Source organism: Podarcis vaucheri (assembly GCF_965113315.1).
Source record: "Podarcis vaucheri genome assembly, chromosome: 2".
NCBI classification, from domain to species: domain Eukaryota; kingdom Metazoa; phylum Chordata; class Lepidosauria; order Squamata; family Lacertidae; genus Podarcis; species Podarcis vaucheri.
In genome coordinates, this window is record NC_138760.1 from 7,159,717 (window position 1) to 7,179,466 (window position 19,750).

The window sequence follows — 19,750 nt, forward strand, 5'->3', positions numbered from 1 at the left end:
GCATGAGAAGTAGTCTTGATTTACGGCCCCCCCCCCCATGTAATCCTGATTATGTCAGAGGTGGGGAGCCTGGGAGCATTATAGCCATAGTTGGACTCCAACTCTCATCAGCTGTAGTCCAGCAAGAACTGGAGGGTCTCAGGTTACCCATACCTGTTACATATCTTAGAGAGGACTTTTACACCTCGTTTTTTATGATTTTAGTTCTGAATTTCAAAAGTTTGCAAAATGATACATACATTCCAAACACACATCCGTTTCACATTTGACTTCCCCTCCATGGTTTCCCTCGTAATTTCTAAATTTGTTGCATATCATAAATATTCTGTCTTTTCCAAATTGCACTCCAATAAGTTTTCAACTGCTGTTCTTCATTCAAATCCTACCTGCATTTTTACATGTTTACAATAATTCTTTCAATATTCCACAAAAGGTTTCCACTCCGCCTTAAAGTCTGCCTCTTCTTGATCTCTTGGTAGTTAAATTTGCTAATTCAGCATATTCCATCAGTTTTAACTGCCACACTTCTTTAGTAGGTATCGCCTGATTTTGCCATTTTTGTGCATTTAAGTGCCAGCCTCCGCAGTGTGGCACCCAGTGCCAGTCACGCTTCATTGCGTTTGTTGACTGAACGAAAAAGTTTCGTGAGCCTATTTATTTATTTATTTATTGTGAAACTCACATTTTGTCTTTTTGTTACACACACACACACCTCAGTGATGACACCCGGGGCAGCCCGCACCCACCGCAGCCCCCTTCCTTTGCCGCTGCATGGAAGATGGGGCAGGATGGTAGCATCTGCATGAGGCAAATTGCAAAGGGCCTTCCTGAAGCCATTTAGCTTGAGCCTAATTTCCTTATGGAAAACAGATTAATTAGATAATACAACATCATCATCCAGCTGCTTGCAAGCCCAGCGACTTCTCCCCATTTCAGATTACTTCATTGGCATAAGGTTCTCTTTCTTTGATGTCTCCTTTTGTATGCATGTTGAAAAATGCATTTCATTTTCCATTTATGACTTCCAAGTCAACCCGTCCCATGGATTAAACTGATTGCTACCTTGAGGCCAAGCCCATCTTACTGAAGGTATATAAAGCCTCAACTTCCAGTGGACATGTGAAAAGGGGTTCCATTCTCTTCCCCTCTCTCTGGGACATCTGGTTGCAGCTCAGCTTTGCTTCAATAATCTCTGTCCCATCTCTGAATAAGCCATCATGAGCCGACAGTGCTTCAGTTCCCGGTCCCTTAATGGAAGACGGCCATCATCTGGCTCGGCCATCAGCAGTGGATTTAGGGGTGGCAACAGTCTGTCTTCCATCTGCTACACTGGAGCAGGCAGATGTGGTGGCTACAGCAGTATAAGCCACTATAATATCGGCCGTAGCAGAAGACTTTCTGGCGGAAGCCTTGGTGGATACGGAGGAAGTTCTGGTGGATACAGTGCAGGCTTTAGGGACTTCAGTGGTTTGGGCTATGGTCCTGGGCCACTGGGCTATGGTTTTGGGCATGTAGGTTATGGTGCTGGCATTGGCAGGCCTGGAGGCTTCAGTAGTCGAAGTGCAGGGGCCTATGGCACAGCCGGAGGAGTCGGCAGCCAAAGCCTTGGAGGCTACGGTGGCGACGGAAGTGGTAGCTACAGATATGGTGGCTTCAGCAGCCGAAGTTTTGGTGGTGTTTGTGGCAGAGGCTATAGGACAGTTGGCTTTGGCAGCCCGAGTCTGGGTGGTGGTGTGTATGGCAGCAGAAGCATTAGTTGTGGCCGTCCTGTTTGTGGGGGTTTGGGCTATGAGCCCATTGGCCATTTTGGTGACTGCAGGGGGATCCAGTCGGTCAGGGTCAATACAAACCTCTTGAGGCCCCTTTGCATACAGGTTGATCCAGAGATCTCTAGAGTGAAGGTGGAGGAGCGAGAGCAAATCAAATGCCTCAATGACAAGTTTGCCTGCTTCATCGATAAGGTGAGATTGTATGGTGAGCTTGCTCTGGTGCATTCTGTTTGAGTTAGCCTCTTGTGAAGAGACAAAGAGATGTCTTACTTTTCAAAGAGCTTCTAGTAGATTTTGTGTCTGGGATTAAGTGGGGAGATGCAAGGATGTGTCACCATTTGGACTGCATGTTTAGTTTCCGAGTTACTCAAATTATGATTACATTTCTCCTTGCCTTTTAAAAACATCTTTCATTTCTAGGCCTGTCAATCAATGAAATAAAGCTGACTAATCAACTATGTTTATTTAAGGTAAAGGTAAAGGGACCCCTGACCATTAGGTCCAGTCATGACCGACTCTGGGGTTGCGGCGCTCATCTCGCTTTATTGGCCAAGGGAGCCGGCGTTTGTCCGCAGACAGCTTCTGGGTCATGTGGCCAGCATGAGTAAGCTGTTTCTGGCGAACCAGAGCGGTGCACGGAAACGCCGTTTACCTTCCCGCTGGAGCGGTACCTATTTATCTACTTGCACTTTGTGCTTTCGAACTGCTAGGTTGGCAGGAGCAGGGACTGAGCAATGGGAGCTCACCCCATCGCAGGGATTCGAACTGCCGACCTTCTGATCGGCAAGTCCTAGGCTCTGTGGTTTAACCCACAGCGCCACCTGCTAATCAAAATGTTTATTTAAATATTAATTATTTAAATAGCTTTGCATATAACTAAAAAATACAGGGCAAATATCCTTTTAGAGCATTAAAGGGCTGTGAGATAATGTCCACACTACAGAACCAAAACAGCCCTTATTAACAAAAGTGATTCTAATGCCTCCAGACTGATTAAAATTGGCCTGCATTTGTTATTTTATTTCTTTTTAAAGATGTATATTATGTATGGGGTTGGAATGGGTCACAACAAACAAGATAAAGAGATAAAACAGAGTTTAAAACAAAAATCCACCAAAAGTAATAGTCCTTCAATCTGGACATACTATCATAAAAGGCCTGCAAGAAGAAAGAAAGCTTTTATTGGGTGCCAAAATATATACAATGCAGAAGCCAGACAGAGGTCAGAGGAGAGAATATTCCACAGGTGGGGTGCTACTGTGCAAGACTGCATGGGGGAATGGCATTCCTTCAGGCACTCAGATCCTGAGTCATTTTGGGTTTTGCATATTGTACTGGTGACTAATAGGCATCTAGCACTAATATTTAAGAACTGGTGTCATAAGATCCCTTGCAAATGTGCCTGATGATCATCTGGCTGCTGCATTCAGAACTAGTTATAATCTCCAGACCGTCTACAAGGGTAGACCCTTGTAGAATGCATTTCAGTAATCCAACTGTGAGATTACCAGGGCATGGATAAAATAGGCTAGAATCCTAGTGTGACACCTTGCAGAACCAAACTGTGCACATTCCTGAAATCCTGACCAGCAGCCTCTTGGAGACTGTGTGAAAAGAGGCAAGTTGCATCACAGCACTCAGCAGTGGCCAGCACAACTCATGGCCAGAATGAGCAAGAGGGAGTTTAGCTGCGAGTTGTGCCACGTTGCTGGATGCTCTGCATCCTCCAACTTTTTTCCTATGGTCTATGGGCGCAGGTGGCGCTGTGGTCTAAACCACAGAGCCTAGGGCTTGTTGATCAGAAGGTCGGCGGTTCGAATCCCCGTGATGGGGTGAGCTCCCATTGCTCAGTCCCAGCTCCTGCCCACCTAGCAGTTCGAAAGCAAGTCAAAGTGCAAGTAGATAAATAGGTACTGCTCTGGTGGGAAGGTAAACAACGTTTCTGTGTGCTGCTTTGGTTTCGCCAGAAGCAGCTTAGTCATGCTGGCCACATGACCCAGAAAAACCGTGTGCAGACAAACGCCAGCTCCCTTGGCCTGTAAAGCAAGATGAGTGCCGCAACCCCAGAGTTGTTCACGACTGGACTTAACTGTCAGGGGTCCTTAACCTTTTTACCAAGCAGGGCCTCCTTCTCCAGCTCTTTAAAGCAAGAGGTTCATGGAAGCAAATAAATCCCTCTGGGTTTTCACATGCATTGAGTGTGTGGGTGCAAATGCCTGCCCCCTTTTCTTGGCTGCTCTAACTTATGGAGATGATGGAAATGCATCATTTCCAGCTGCCTTATAAAAACCCAGTGGGGTCTCAAGATTTTAGTAGCGCCCTGCACAATGCCAAAAATCAGTGTTTCCCACCTCTCGTCTTCCATTCTACATGACAGCGCTGCCTGCAGCTTCCTCTGTGCCCAGTGCAACCAAACCGGTCATGCTCTCCTAAATCTACTCAGACAAATCTCACCCAACCCAGTATTGTCTTTGCAAACAGACAACAGCTCTCTAGAGGTTCAGACAGGGGAGACTCCCAGCCCTATTGGGAGGTGCTGGGAAAATGAACCTGGGACCTTCTGTACCACTGTCCTGTGGCCCTTCCCCAATTCTATTTAAGTAGAAATGGACTGAACTCTTTCAGACCCTTTGGAATTTAAACTTGAAAATCATTTTGTGTGTGTGTGTAATATTAAACAATTTATACTCCACTCTGTGTATTTTGATGTTTCCTTTGGATGAATTTGAACTGGGAACTGAATGTGAACCAAACTAGTTTCTTTAGTAAAGCGACAAATGTGAACAGGAATTATTTATCATTTATTTTTTAAAATTGATTTTCCAAGCTCTGGTTCTGTATGGCTTGCTCCCAGGCCAAGCCTTAACTTGATTAACAATTAAATTGATTATAACTGCACGCTTAGATAAAACTTGCTTGGGAGTAAGCCCCATTCAACACAGGAGGGCAAACTGTTGATTCTGAGTCAATAAACATAGGATTGCACTATAAGGCTTGCAGCTCTGTCTATTTGCAAACCATTCTTTTTTCCAATGGCAGATTTAAATGCTCTTGTTCTATAATTTGTCACTGTATACATAAAAGTAGTCATTTCTTCTCCAATAGCATTCCCTAAGCAATTACAGCTGTACTGCATAGTATACTATCCATCAACCCAGTTCCTGGGAATCACATGTGGGAGAATGGTGTTACACACAAGGTAGTGCTTGTGGGTTTCCCACAGGCATCTGGCTAGCTACTGTGAGAACAGAACAATGGAATACAATGGGCCTTTGGCTTGATCCAGCAGAGCTCTTTATGTTCCTAGATAATTGTGGGTTCACTCTGTTTCTTCATTGTCAACTCAACTCTTCTGTTTGCTTTAGAAATGCATGAAATGCCAATGCCTGGTTCTGGCAAAAAAAACCCAAGCCACTGGATTCAAGAACTGAGGAGGAGATTTTTCTCCACCTCATAGGAAGACCTAATAAGTTCCTGTGTTTAGTAGACTATCCACCATGGCTCTATTTTAATTGCAGGTGAGGCACTTGGAGCAGCAAAACAAACTTTTGGAAACCAAATGGAATTGCCTGCAGCAACAGGGGCCTGTTGAGAAGAAAACCATTGACCACCTGTTTGAGAACTACATCGCAACCCTGAGGAGGCAGCTGGATCTCTTGTTGAATGAGCGGGAGCAGCTGCAATGTGAGCAAGCTAAATTCCAGGATGTGGTTGAAGAGTATAAATGCAGGTAAATGGTTTGCTGTCTTCCCCCCAAAAGGTCTGGTTTAAGAAATGAATAAGAGGCCTGTTTCTCCTGGAATGCTGTGTCCTCTAACCATTTGTGGTGGTTCTAAGACACAGCTATCGGCAATCTGAGAAGAATAACGCTGGCCCACCTTATAGGGCTATTGTAAAGATTATAGTGGTAGTGTGACTAAAATGTTTGGACACTTGAAGTGTGCTTTATAAAACAAGTGCTAAGTGTTACCTTTATTTTCATTCTGAGTTCTACGAGGTAGATTCAGTGGAGAAATATTGCCTGGTTCAATATGATGAACATGCTCGCGCTTCTTTCACCCTGTGCTTCTCAGCCATGCTGAGTCCCAAGCCAGAATCTACCCAATGCAAGTCCAGCCTTCTGTCCATGCCCAGACAGTGGCTCCCAGACACTTTGCAGTAGAGCTGATTCTCAGGAACCTTTGTATCTCCTTCTGTTCTCCACTGCAAGGTATGAAGAAGAAATCAACCGGCGTATGGCTGCGGAAAATGAATTTGTGTTGCTGAAAAAGGTGAGTCAAATTGGTTTCGAAGAATGGAAAAGGCAATTAATTAAAATGTTCAGAGAGTTGGAGGCACGACATGGTCATCACACTTTGCCCGGCTTAAGAAGCTCCCCCCAAAGCATCTTCTAAGCACAGTGCTGGAAAAAGATCTTTCTTTTTATCCATCATATTCTTCTTACTAGGTACCTTATAATAGGCCTATCTTTGTGTGCATGTTGTCTATATTATAGCAGAAGTAGGGAACTGATGGCCTTCCAGATGTTCATAGACTCAGCCCCACCATCGGCTCCAGCCAGGTGGATGGAATTTGTAGTCTGGCAACATCTAGACGGTTGTGTGTACCCTATACCCTTTTATATATTTTTTTAGAAAGGCCTGATAAAATCATAGTATACATACATATGCAATGCTACAGTGATTTTTTTTTCTTTTAATCTAAGAATCGAAAGCATGTCAAGTGCAAGTAGATAAATAGGTACCGCTCCAGTGGGAAGGTAAACGTCGTTTCCGTGCGCTGCTCTGGTTCACCAGAAGCAGCTTAGTCATGCTGGCCACATGACCCGGAAAAACTGTCTGTGGACAAATGCAGGCTCCCTTGGCCTATAGAGTGAGATGAGCGCCACAACCCCAGAGTCGTCCGTGACTGGACCTAATGGTCCGGGGTACCTTTACCTTTTTTAGAATCAAGCAAAGATCATTGGATGTCAGGTTACAGACAGTAAAACTTTGGGGTTCACTCTGTGGCAGCTACAGTGGATTGCAGGAAGTGACATGGTGCAATTCTAAACATCTCTATTCAGAAGAAAGTCCCATTGAGTGCAGTAGTGAGAGCCACTTCAAATGCATGGAAATATACCAATATGGGAAGCACAGTCCCATAAGTATATATTGTTTTAAAAGTTCTGGGAAGCTGCACATTGACAGAAAGGTGCCCTTCCTCTGACTGTGCCACTACTCTCTCCCAACTCCATTTGAGACAAGTAGATAACACAAGAATGGTTGATTTAATTATCTGTCATATTAAAGCTCAGGTCTTTCTTGACTGAAAGTATGGAGACCTCCTCTCCTCTCCTCTCCTCTCCTCTCCTCTCCCTCTTAAGCAAGCCTTGTTGTCACTGAATTACAAGAGAAGTATTTATTGTGTCTTGTCTTTCAGGATGTGGATTGTGCTTACACCGGCAAAGTGGAGCTGGAGGTGAAAGTGGAAGCTCTAAGACAGGAGCTGGAGTTCCTCAGATGTGTCCATGAAGCAGTAAGTATTTCTCATGATATATTTTGGATCTCTGTTTTCTTAACTTAAATTCAATTTTTCACATTTCTGCAGCAATTCGCGATTTTTGAAATAAGAAAAACAAATCCTGATGAAATTTCGCCTGCAGTTTAGCATGAATATCTCCTAATAAACACATTTTATATGACGTTTTCACCAATGTACATTTTTTTTCAAGCAATGTCCCCTAAAATAAAGCAATTTTGCATGCTATTTTCCCCAGCATGTGCATTCTTGTGAACATTGGTTGGAGAACTGCATTGTAAAAATCGATAGATCCACCTTTAAATGTGAGCCGAATCAAACCAATTCCCCATGCCAATTTCCAAGGCAACCGGAAGACAACTTTAGATAGTTCATCCATCTCTACAGCTAATGAAGTAGTGTCTTCTATTAATATTGGATACAGCAGCAAGCTTTAAAAATACAAACTAATCATCATTCACATTAAAATTATTACCCACCCTTCAACATCAGGTAACCCACCAGGGTACCTTTAAAACACTTTAAAAGTCAGAACTAAAACCATTTAAAAGGTGTTACATTCACAAGAATAGAGTGGCCACATGGAACAGCCCAAACTGTCTCCCTCCAGTATGCACAATTGATGACCTGCTAAAAAAACCAACACCAATTATGTTTTCTTTTCAGGAAATAGAAAGCTTACAGACAACAACAGCTGACACCAACGTTGTTGTGTCTATGGACAACAACCGAGAGCTGGACATGGAGGGGATCATTAACTCTGTGAGGTGTCAGTATGAGGAGATTGTACAGAGGAGCAAGGATGAGGTCAATGCTCTTTACGAAACCAAGGTAAACATGATATAGGCCTGTCTGCAACAGAGAGAAGCAAATGCCATTGACGGTTACCACTGTTTTAGATAGCTGAATCCACAGAGGCAAAAATAAAGGCATCCTTTCTCTCTGATTTTAGTTCAAAGATCTGCAGTCCACCTATGGGCATCACTGTGACGCTTTGGCTAAGGGCCGCCATGAAATCCAGGACCTGACTCGCCTTATCCAGCGACTCAAGGCTGATATGGAAAATGCCAAGAAACAGGTGAGAGAGGTGAAGTCGAACAGGAGAAGGTTGAGCAGCAGAAATCATTTTCCTGGTCTTGATGTACACCAGGGATAGTCAGTGAGGAGCCTTCCAGGTGCTTTTTGTCAATGGGAGATGTAGTCCATCAGGGATGGTAGGCGCCAACAGCACCTGGAAGGCACCTCATTGGCCACCCCCAGATTCACACTGACCTTTGTGCTCACCATGCAGAACTGAAAGAAACATTTTGTATTTATTCAAAAATGGGAGGCAAAGGAAGGAAAATTCCCAGTCCTGCTGTAATAAAAGTTAAGGCATTAATGCTGTCTTAGCTTGCTAGATTCATTGGTTTATATTCTACTCATTCCAAAACCTGAAACCTCATTGATAATTAAAAAAACCCACCTGCTCATACATAATTTTCTTGCCTGTTTGTACCAGCTGCTTTCCTTTCTGATTCTCCCCTCTAAGAAGTCATCTGATTTCCCCACCACCACCCTACGTTTCCTCTTTTCTGCCCCAGCTGTTTCCTTCACACCAGCTGTTTCCTTTCTAATGATTAGCCTGGACTAAACTGAATCAAAAGAATCACATACGGCTCCAGAATCTGGGGCTGCATGCATACCATACTCTTAAAGCACATTCTGCTGCCCTCCCCCAATAATCCTGGGACCTGCAGATTACCCCTCAGAGAACTATAATTCTTAGCCCCTTAAGAAAATACATTTCTCAGGATTCTTGGGTGTGTGTGTGCTTTGAATGTCCTTCAAAATGTAGTCTGTGACTATCTACTTAGACTGGGCCAGGAGGCAGAGTAGGTGCAGATCTTTCTCCTACCCATTGAATGTTATTACACTGAGGATGACCTTTCAAGCCCTAAATGGCCTCGGCCCAGTATACCTGAAGGAGCATCTCCACCCCCATCGTTCTGCCTGGACACTGAGGTCCAGCTTTGGCGGTTCCCTCACTGTGAGAAGCGAAGTTACAGGGAGCCAGGCAGAGGCCTTCTCAGTAGTGGCACCCGCCCTGTGGAATACCCTCCCATCAGATGTCAAAGAAATAAACAACTACCTGATGTTTAGAAGACCTCTGAAGGCTGCCCTGTTTAGGGAAGCTTTTAATGACTGATGTTTTAATGTATTTATAATCTTTTGTTACTGGGACACGGGTGGCGCTGTGGGTTAAACCACAGAGCCTAGGACTTGCTGGTCAGAAGGTCAGCGGTTCAAATCCTTGCGATGGGGTGAGCTCCTGTTCCTCGGTCCCTGCTCCTGCCAATGTAGCAGTTCGAAAGCACGTCAAAGTGCAAGTAGATAAATAGGTACCGCTCTGGTGGGAAGGTAAATGGCCTTTCCGTGCGCTGCTCTGGTTCTCCAGAAGCGGCTTAGTCATGCTGGCCACATGACCCGGAAGCTGTACGCCGGCTCCCTCAGCCAATAAAGCGAGATGAGCGCCGCAACCCCAGAGTCGGTCACAACTGGACCTAATGGTCAGGGGTCCCTTTACCTTTACCTAATCTTTTGTTGGAAGCCGCCCAGAGTGGCTAGGGAAACCCAGCCATATGGGTGGGGTATAAATAATAAATTATTATTATTATTATTATTATTATTATTATTATTATTATTATTTTATATTTATTATTCATGGACCAACTCTTTTCTCTCTTTATCTGTGCCTTTTGAAGATTGATGTACTACAGACAGCTATTGCTGACAATGAGCAGCGTGGCGACTGTGCCCTGAAGGATGCCAAGGCAAAACTTGCGGAGGTGGAGAATGCCCTGCAGTGCTCTAAGGATGAACTTGCCCGCCTGCTAAGGGATTACCAGGATTTGCTGAATGTCAAGATGGCTTTGGACATTGAGATTGCTATGTATAGGTCACTTCTGGAAGGAGAAGAGAGCAGGTGGGTGGGGGAAAAATTAGCGCCCATGCAATACTCATACATCCTTGCTGGAACGTTGCTTATATTGCTCTTTGGAATGTAAATATAGAGATTTTGATGAACAACCTAAAGTCAACAATAATGTTGCATTGATAAAACGAATACAGAATAAATGAATAGATCAGATTACTACATCATAGAAGGATCACTCCTCAGGAAGTGCTTGGGTTAAGATGCTGAATTAATCAGCTGAAATTCAGGAAGAAATCCTGCTATCAAGCTATCTCAATAATGTGTGGTTGATTCTTCACTATTACTAAGTTTTGAAATGTGGCCAAATAATATATGATATGATTGAACCTAGTAAGCTTACACAAAAATCTTATCTTTCAATTATTCACTATTCCTCAAAGTCACATTTCAAAAGTGAGATTAGGAAATATTAAAGAAAATTTGAAAATAATTTGAATTCTGAAATATTGGGGGGACACAAAACACATTTTGACTACTGCTGCTACTTCTGCTGCTATTATTAAATCCCTGATTACTACAGAATTGTGGCACTCTGGGAATATTAACATTTTCTTCTCTTTTCTTGACAGGATATGTAGTTCTACTCCAGTTAACATAGGTAAGTAACTTTAAAGCTATATATTATTGCATAACGGACGCAGGTGGCGCTGTGGTCTAAACCATAGAGCCCAGGGCTTGCTGCTCAGAAGGTCGGCGGTTCGAATCCCCGCGACGGGCTGAGCTCCCGTTGCTCGGTCCCTGCTCCTGCCAACCTAGAAGTTCAAAAGCACGTCAAAGTGCAAGTAGATAAATAGGTACCACTCTGGCTGGAAGGTAAACGGCGTTTCCGTGCGCTGCTCTGGTTCGCCAGAAGCGGCTTAGTCATGGTGGCCCCATGACCCGGAAGCTGTACGCCGGCTCCCTCAGCCAGTAAAGCAAGATGAGCACCGCAACCCCAGAGTCGTCCACAACTGGACATAATGGTCAAGGGTCCCTTTACATTTTTACATAACAAAACAGTGTGAATGTTACTTACATTATGGCTGTGTTCAGCACTTTTACAAAAGGGATGTGTGTGGGGGGACAGCATCATCATCATCATCCACAAGTACATAGAAGACAATGCCTTGCCTGCACCTTATAATCCAAATATGTCCCTGCGTTTCCGTGCGCTGCTCTGGTTCGCCAGAAGCAGCTTAGTCATGATGGCCACATGACCTGGAAGCTGTCTGCAGACAAACACCAACTCCATTGGCTTATAGAGCGAGATGAGCGCTGCAACCCCAGAGTCGTCCGCGGCTGGACCTAATGGTCAGGGGTGCCTTTACCTTTACCTTTATTATTGCATTGAAAAATGCTATTCATTTCACTGAGAGGCCTTAGATGTGTGTGTCTGAGTAACTGTTTCTTTTCCTCTACTCTTGTAGCTGTGTTGGGCTGCTCCAACATCTCTCCAGGTGGTGGAGCTGCATATGGTGGTACCTTGGGAGGAGGTGGTGGATTTGGAAGGAGATGTGTCTATGGACTTGGATCAGAAGGACAAAGTGCCAGCGGCGGTGGAGGATTCAGTTCCAGAAGTGGAAGGCTGAACTACAGAGCTGGATTTAGCTCTAGGAGTGGAGGGTACCTTTCGAGATGCACAATGAGCTCTGGATTTGGGCAGTGCAATACCAGTAGTGTGGCTCCCTGTGGACCTAGCGATTGTGGCTTAGGATCCATAGGCAGTGGAGGCTTTAGTTCTAGGAGCAGAGGATACAGTTCCAGAAGCGGGGGTTGCAGCTCAAGTGGACCATGCATTTCCTCAGCTGGTGGAGGCTACACCACTGAGAGCACAGGAGGCTGTGGAGTGACCCACACCTCTGAGTGTTCAAGCGGTGGCTACGCCACTGGCGCCGCTTCTTCCGCTAATGCCGGATGCAGCAGTGGAGACGTGAGATGCAACTCTGGGAGTGGATGTCAAACAGGGTATGGAGGACGCTGCTCCATCATCAGATAAAGTTCAGGCCCAGAATATTGTTTGAGGGGCAATGGGGGATGTTTCTGTTTGCTGAGGAAAACAATATACTATTATCCATCACTGCAATTTGTGTTAAAAACGAGGGAGATCTTGGCATTAGGGAATTCCCTTTCTTTGGCCTTTTAACTCCCCCCACCCCTCCCAAAGTCATAATATATGTTGGTCCAGAACACCTTGATTCTGAACATCACTACAGAAGTGATGGGTTTTTGCTACATGATGGGTTTTGCCATAGGGGTGAGAAGGGTGTCAGAGAAGGCAACCTCACTGAGAAACCCCCACCATTTCAGTCATTGCATTGTATCCAACTAAGTTACAATCAGAGTAGACCCATTTAAATTAATGGACCTAAGTTAGTCATGTGTCCACTAGCTTCAGTGGGTCTCCTCTGAGAAGGGCTAACTTTGGTTACAACCCATAATTATTGACAACCTCTTGTCAATAATTATATGGCGCCATCCTTTCATGGAGATTTCTGCACCTAGTAATGTTGGCTGTTTGCTGGGTGACTTAAAGTAGTCAATAATATTCATACTGAAGCCCAGAATCCTAGGAAGACACTTTGGGTGGATTTCAGCATCATGCTCTGGTGAATGTCCCACCAGCACAAGCATTGCAGCTTGCCAGGTGGAATGGTCCTCTCTCTTTGCCCCTTGTGGAGAACCTTCTGGAGGTTCTCCCAATGCCCTCCAAGCCAATTTCAGGGGTGCCAGGGGGCATGAGGGGAGAGAAAAAGGTGAAAAGCCCTTTTGCATGAGGGGTGGCCCTCACACAGGGCTTGTGCTGATGGGACTCATTAGGTGAATCCCACACTATGTCAAGGGCATTGTAGGAAATTAAAATGGCTGATCTTCAGGCTCAGCCACGTAATATGAGGTGCTGGAATCCCAGCAGCTATATGAGGACACTGTGGGTTGTATTCAAACAACCCTTACTTGGGTAGATCCATCAAAATCAGTGGCGAAGACTAACTGGGGCCTCATCTACACTATGCATTTAAAACAGTATCATGCCACTTAAAAAGTCATTACTCCTCCAAAGAATTCTGGGAACTGTAGTTTGTTGAGGGTGCTTGGGAGATCCCATTCCCCTCACAGAGTGACAGCCCCCAGAGGTCCCTGGGAAGAGAGACTGGTGGATAAACCACTCTGGGAACTGTAGCTTTGTGAAGGGAATAGGGCTCATCTAGCAGCTCTTGGCACCCTTGACAAAATACTCTTCCCTTGATTTTTTTTTAAAGAGAAACCAAAACTGTTTAAAGTGGTGTGATACTGCTTTAAATGTATGGCACATGTCTCATGTGCATTCGTTTTATGGGTCTGCCTTGAGTAAAAGTTACTTGAACGCAACCCTGTGTTTCTAATGCTAGCCTTCGTGAAACAGGTTCAGAAACTTAATCTAACAATTTTTGCAGGTAGTTTAATTGACCTGTGAGATGGTGAAGGTTGATCCCTCCCATTATAGTATTTATTACTCAATGGATCAGAGAAAACCATTTTAGGTCCATTACATTAGATGAGGGGTAGGGAAGGGGTTTGGTGAAGATGCTGTCTGTTCCTAGCTCAGATAACTACAGCTTCCAATTATTCGTGGGAAAGCAAATACTGTTATATATTCTTTTTTGTAGTTCCCAGTGGAAATAACACTTTCCTCCTCGTTGCTACTGGTGGGAACAGATTTAATAGTTATTCCCATTTTCCAGAGATCCCAGGGGATTGTCATTCTGTGAGAAGGAGCTAGAATATTCTATAACAGAAAACGTTCAGTACTCCACTAAACTATCACTCCCAAAATCCTTGGGGTAGCTGTTAAAGGTTCAAAAAACCAACACATATTTCTCATGTAAATATGGCTTCATCTCTCTGCTGTGTAACTGTATCTTCTGAGGTTAAATAAGGATCATTTGATAAATCTAATGGCTTACACTTCTTATTTTCCACTCAATATACATGAAAGAAAAGCTTTGTGATTATTATGCATATATGTGATTACTATCACACTGCCTGCCTGCCACTTATCAAACAGCTCTCCCCTTTTCTTTGTCTGGCAAATAAACAGTATCTGTAAATGTTCTTGTGTCAGATGATTATTTTTAATATGAGGTGGTTCAGGGTAGGGATTGGGGATAGATTTGATTCTGTTCACGTTTAAAAGCGAACCTACCTATTTTACAATTTTACAATTTCTGAAACAATGTGTGAACAAAAATGCATCCATCCTTCAAAATCTACACTTTTCTGAATTTTGCAATGCAAGTACTGTGTACGGCAATGCATATATTAGAGTAAAGTGTGCATAGAAATGCATATATTAAAGAAATACAACAAAAGTTCATTATATTAGGGAGAACTGCTTTGCAAATATGTATGTATTAGGCATACAACAAATATAGACTAAAACGCTGATGAATTCTCAAACTGCCCATCTGTAGCTTAGGGTCAACCTGTAAAACAGGGGTAGTCAATGTCCTCCAGCTGCTGTTGGATTCAAAGTCCCATCAGCCCAAGCCACCACATTCAGTGGGTCAGAGACGATGGGAGTTGTTGTCTAACAATATCTGGAGGATGGCAGATTGGCTGCCCTTGCTTAAAGATTCCAAGTGTTCCCCAATGGCCATCTAAACCAGGCTTCCACAAGCTTGGCCCTCCAGATGTTTTGAAACTACAATTCCCAGCATCCCTGACCACTGGTCCTGCTAGCTAGGGATGGTGGGAGTTGTAGGCCAAAAACATCTGGAGGGCAGAGGTTGAGGAAGCCTGATCTAAACTATAGGATACAACTATATTATCACAACTGCCCAGAAACTGAACACATCTATTGAAAGTTGGCTTCCTTTGTTTGGAATGATAGTTATAGGTGGAATATTATGCTTCGAAATAACATTGCTTCATTTATAATTTTGATTGGAAAGTTATATGGCCTTGAATTTGATTTTTTTTTTAAAATACACTTTTTTCTACCTGTTCAAAACTCGATTGCAAAAAGAGATTTCTTTAGGAGGAGAGTAATCATTGACCCGTGGGATGCAGGTGGCACTGTGGGTTAAACAACAGAGCCTAGGACTTGCCGGTCAGAAGGTCGGCGGTTCAAATCCCCGCAACGGGGTGAGCTCCCATTGTTCCGTCCCTGCTCCTGCCCACCTAGCAGTTCAAAAACATGTCAAAGTGCAAGTAGATAAATAGGTACTGCTCCAGTAGGAAAGTAAATGGCGTTTCCGTGTGCTGCTCTGGTTCGCCAGAAGCGGCTTAGTCATGCTGGCCACATGACCTGGAAGCTGTATGCCGGCTCCCTCGGCCAATAAAGCGAGATGAGCGCCGCAACCCCAGAGTCGGCCACGACTGGACCTAATGGTCAGGGGTCCCTTTACCTTTACCTTTAATCATCGACCCTAGCCTCTGAGAAGTAGAACAGAAAAGGCAATGATTGCACTATCAGGAGGTAGTTTTACAGTACTTACATTAGTCCTTTGCATGTACCTGTACCATACTTTGCTACACTATATGTGCCCACTTCCAGAACTGCCCCCCCCCCTTTCTGGAAATCGTGGAAATATAAATATAAGTTTGTTCTGGATCATCTGAGAACAAAACTAGAAAGAAAAAATTGTGTGCCCTGTGAGAATAATATACACTCTTTTACATTCAGACAAGAGTATCAGTGTCATATACACTGAAAAATTATATCTTGCTTTCCATGGAAAATTATTGCACTGGGACATTATTTAATGTTTATGAAATTCTCCCAGGATTATTATTATTATTTTTAGGGGGAGAGAAAATATTACCAAATCTTGTTTCCAGAATGATACAGTTTTATGTGTTCAGAATCCAATCACCATGATATATATGGAGTTTGTGCAGACTGCTGTGTATATCATTTGGCATATTTTTGTACAGGTTGCAATGATAGCATCACAACCCCAAAATGATGAGATTGTGGGATCACAATGGCACCTTCATTCACTCTCCCCTTTTGCTCTTAATAGTGGGGCCCTCTGTGTTATACTTGCTTGGGGGCAAGGCCTGCATTCAAGGCCTTAGTTTGCCCTTCTGCACCACATGTTAAGAAGGATGCAGATCAGGTGTGCGCTCACCTGCTGCCCTCCAGCTGTTGCTACAGCTGTCGTCCTGCCATACCATTGGCCAGGCTGGTGGGAGTTGGAGATCTAATTTGTTTCACTGCGCCAAACTCTGGTTCACTGAAGCTGTCATTTGCACCTGCACAATGGCTGCCTGAAACGTACACACTTTAGCTTAACTATGGCTTCCATTTTTAAATCGGATGGAAGCTGGTTAGATGGGAGAGTACCTTGAACAGTGGCTACAGGACACCTATTGATTGTGGCTAATGTGATGTCTACTCAGCTTCAAAAACCAGCCATGGGAGGGCACTGGAGCCACTGTAAGTGGTAATGTGTACACATTATTCTCCTGCCCCAAAGGATGGGACTGGAATTAATAGACTTATGTTACAGAAGGGTAGATTTCAACTGAACATTTTTAAAAAAACGTCTTTACTGTTTACAGTAGGTTGACACTGGAACCGATTAGCAGGGTTGGTAGTCTCCTGCTTGTTGGAGGTTTTCAAGCAGAAGGTGGACAACCACCTTAGATCTTGGTTTCCTGCATCAAGCAGGGAGTTGATCTATATGGCTTACAAGGAACCCCACAGCAGCTCTACAGTTCTATGGCAGTGACAGTTGATAAGATCCTTGCTAGTGATCCATCTAGTCCAGCATTCTGAGCGCACAGTGGCCAATCAGAGGCCCGTCCTGTGGGAAGCCCAAAAGCAGAACCAGAGTGAGACAACATTCCCCCTTCACACACACAAACACTTGTGTTTCCCACCACCTGGCACACAGAGGCATGCCATCTTTGACAGTGGTGGGAGCACACAGCCATCGTGCAAGTATTCACACCAGTGACCAGATTAGTGACAATAGTGGTGGGCTTTTTCACAAGAAATATAAACAAACAAACAAGCCAACAAAAGTCCAGGGACGCCAGCAAAATATTAGAATATGTATTGGCTAGCACCACCTAGTGGGAAAAGAATGGCAGACAGTTTTTGTAAGGATTAGATTTAGAATAATTTGGAAAGGAAGCATTCTTCTTCGCTGCCAAAAGGTTGGATTTGAATTTACTTTCTCTCCTGCCCCCCCCATCATTTTCAGTTATAGATATTCATGGGTGGGCTTTCTGGGGGAAGGGAAAATAAAATGTAAAGTATTGGCTTGGAGAAGAAGTCTCCATTTAATTTCCTTGAAATCCATCAACAACAAAAATGTGAGCGTGATGGGCAAATACCTACAGCTTGTTTTGGAATGGGTCTGCTTAAAGCAAATAGTACTGAAGAATGCTCAATGAACATTTGAACACAAGCCATTTTTGTTTGGCAGCATGCAAAATCAAGTGCCAATGAGCCCCCAGTGAGGAACTCAGGAGACAATGGGGCTTAGAAACTTTGCTCCAGCTGAAGCTGAACGTAACATCAAGGTCTCCCTGCTGCAATAGCTCCCCCCTTTCCTCAAATTTGCTAAGGCAGGGGGGCAGCAGTGCAGAGGTCTCGTTGCAACTGTAGGTCCATCTGTGTCCATTGACAATGGGAAATATGGGGACTACATTTCAGACAGGTAGATTGAAAGGTCTGTTGATAGAATAAACCTGTTTACTGCCATTTCTATTAAAAGAATAAGGACTGTTTACAACAGATAGGAAAATGCAACACATGACAACAAAAAGAACAACAGTGAACTAAAACCTACAAAAGAAAATATAACAAAACCAAAATATAATAGAAAAAAGCTGACAGATTACTGGGTGCAGATGGCATCCATATGAGAGTTCCCAAAGAACTCAGTTGCAAAATTGCTGATCTAACAAAAATGCCTTTCTCAGGTGAGCCTCCATACCTGAAGACCAGAAAGTGTCCAAGGTAGCACCCATTTTTTAAAGGATCTGGGGTATGTCCTGGAAATTACAGGCCAATCAGCTTAACGTCTGCCCCAGAAAAACTGGTGGGAAGTATTTTAAAATAACAATGCATAAAGAAGAACAAGCCTAGCTAAAGCACAACCAGCATGGCTTCTGCAAAAAAAAAAAAAAAAAGTTGTGCCTTGTGAACCTATAAAAGTTATTTGAGAATGTCTCCAAGTAGATAAAGAGGTGGTCTGGTTGACATAATGCGCTTCAGGGATGTCTGAGCTGAACTCTGAGTTCTGTCTTTGGGCATGAAATCTGAATTTTACCACATTGCTAGGCTTGATCTATTTCCATTTGCATGAGAGGGGGAAAGGTGCTTGAGCTTCTTGTTTCTAATAATGGGTTGCTGTGCTATTTTATATACATACTCACCAGGGAGGAAGAATAAATAATAATAATAATAATAATAATAATAATAATAATAATAATAATTTATTATTTATACCCTGCCCATCTGGCTGGGCCTCCCCAGCCACTCTGGGCGGCTTCCATAGAAACCAAAAATACAGTAAAATATCACACGTTAAAAACTTCCCTGAACAGGGCTGCCTTAAGATGTCTTCTGAATGTCAGGTAGTTGTTTATCGCTTTGACATCTGCTGGAAGGGCGTTCCACAGGGCGGGCGCCACTACCGAGAAGGCCCTCTTCCTGGTTCCCTGTAGCTTTGCTTCTTGCAATGAGGGAACCGCCAGAAGGCCCTCGGTGCTGGACCTCAGCGTCCGGGCAGAATGATGGAGGTGGAGACGCTCCTTCAGGTATACTGGGTCGAGGCCGTTTAGGGCTTTAAAGGTCAGCACCAACACTTTGAATTGTGCTGGGAAACGTACTGGGAGCCAATGTAGGTCTTTCAAGACCAGTGTTATATGGTCTTGGCGGCCGCCCCCAGTCACCAGTCTAGCTGCCGCATTCTGGATTAGTTGTACAGTAGTAGACTTTGCATTGCCCCCGCCCCGTCCTAGAGATGGATTGTGCTATATGGGTTTCATATCCCGCAGTGTCACTCACCTGGAGGTTAAGTTTCTGTCAATGGAATAAAGATTAAAGCAATTTTCAATTCTCTCTCCTGCAGTCACTCACCCCCGATACACCTCAATCCTCTGGACCAGATTTAGGGGGGGGGGCTGCAAAGTGGAGGGGGTGATAAAAAATGGCTTCTCTCCTTGTTCTGCTGATAGACATCTTACCAGCTGAGTGAGATCACTGGGTATTATCCAGTGTTCTTTAAAAGTATCCCTTGAAACTGAATTACTAGCATGTCATTTGTCCTGCATTGTTCAAGAATCTGTAGTCTCCTACGGAAAACTGCAAAAATCACAGGTTGGGATAAAGAGTAGAAGCAAAGGTGTTTGTCTTATTTGTTCCACTTGTTTGCCCCTCACATGCATGTAATAACTACATAATTGTATACCTTGCCAGGAAACAGAACAAGTTGTGAAATTTCTTCCTCTGGTTGTTCTTAGTGACTGGAGCAGCATACCTGAAAGGTGGTTTATACCTCAGGGCATC

At 43.9% G+C, this 19,750-nt stretch overlaps 1 protein-coding gene across 1 annotated transcript; it reads left to right on the plus strand.

The window, feature by feature from the left end:
• Nucleotides 1-1,217: 1,217 nt before the first annotated feature.
• LOC309527480 (keratin, type II cytoskeletal 71-like) lies at nt 1,218-13,749 on the plus strand (the record flags this gene model as incomplete). The annotated part of the gene is made up of 9 exons (XM_082214313.1): nt 1,218-1,961; nt 5,288-5,499; nt 5,980-6,040; nt 7,191-7,286; nt 7,956-8,120; nt 8,242-8,367; nt 10,034-10,254; nt 10,836-10,864; nt 11,673-13,749. The coding sequence occupies 9 exons, from the start codon at nt 1,218-1,220 to the stop codon at nt 12,239-12,241; spliced, it is 2,223 nt and encodes a 740-aa protein (XP_082070439.1). The 3' UTR covers nt 12,242-13,749.
• Between the last annotated feature and the right edge of the window lie 6,001 nt (nt 13,750-19,750).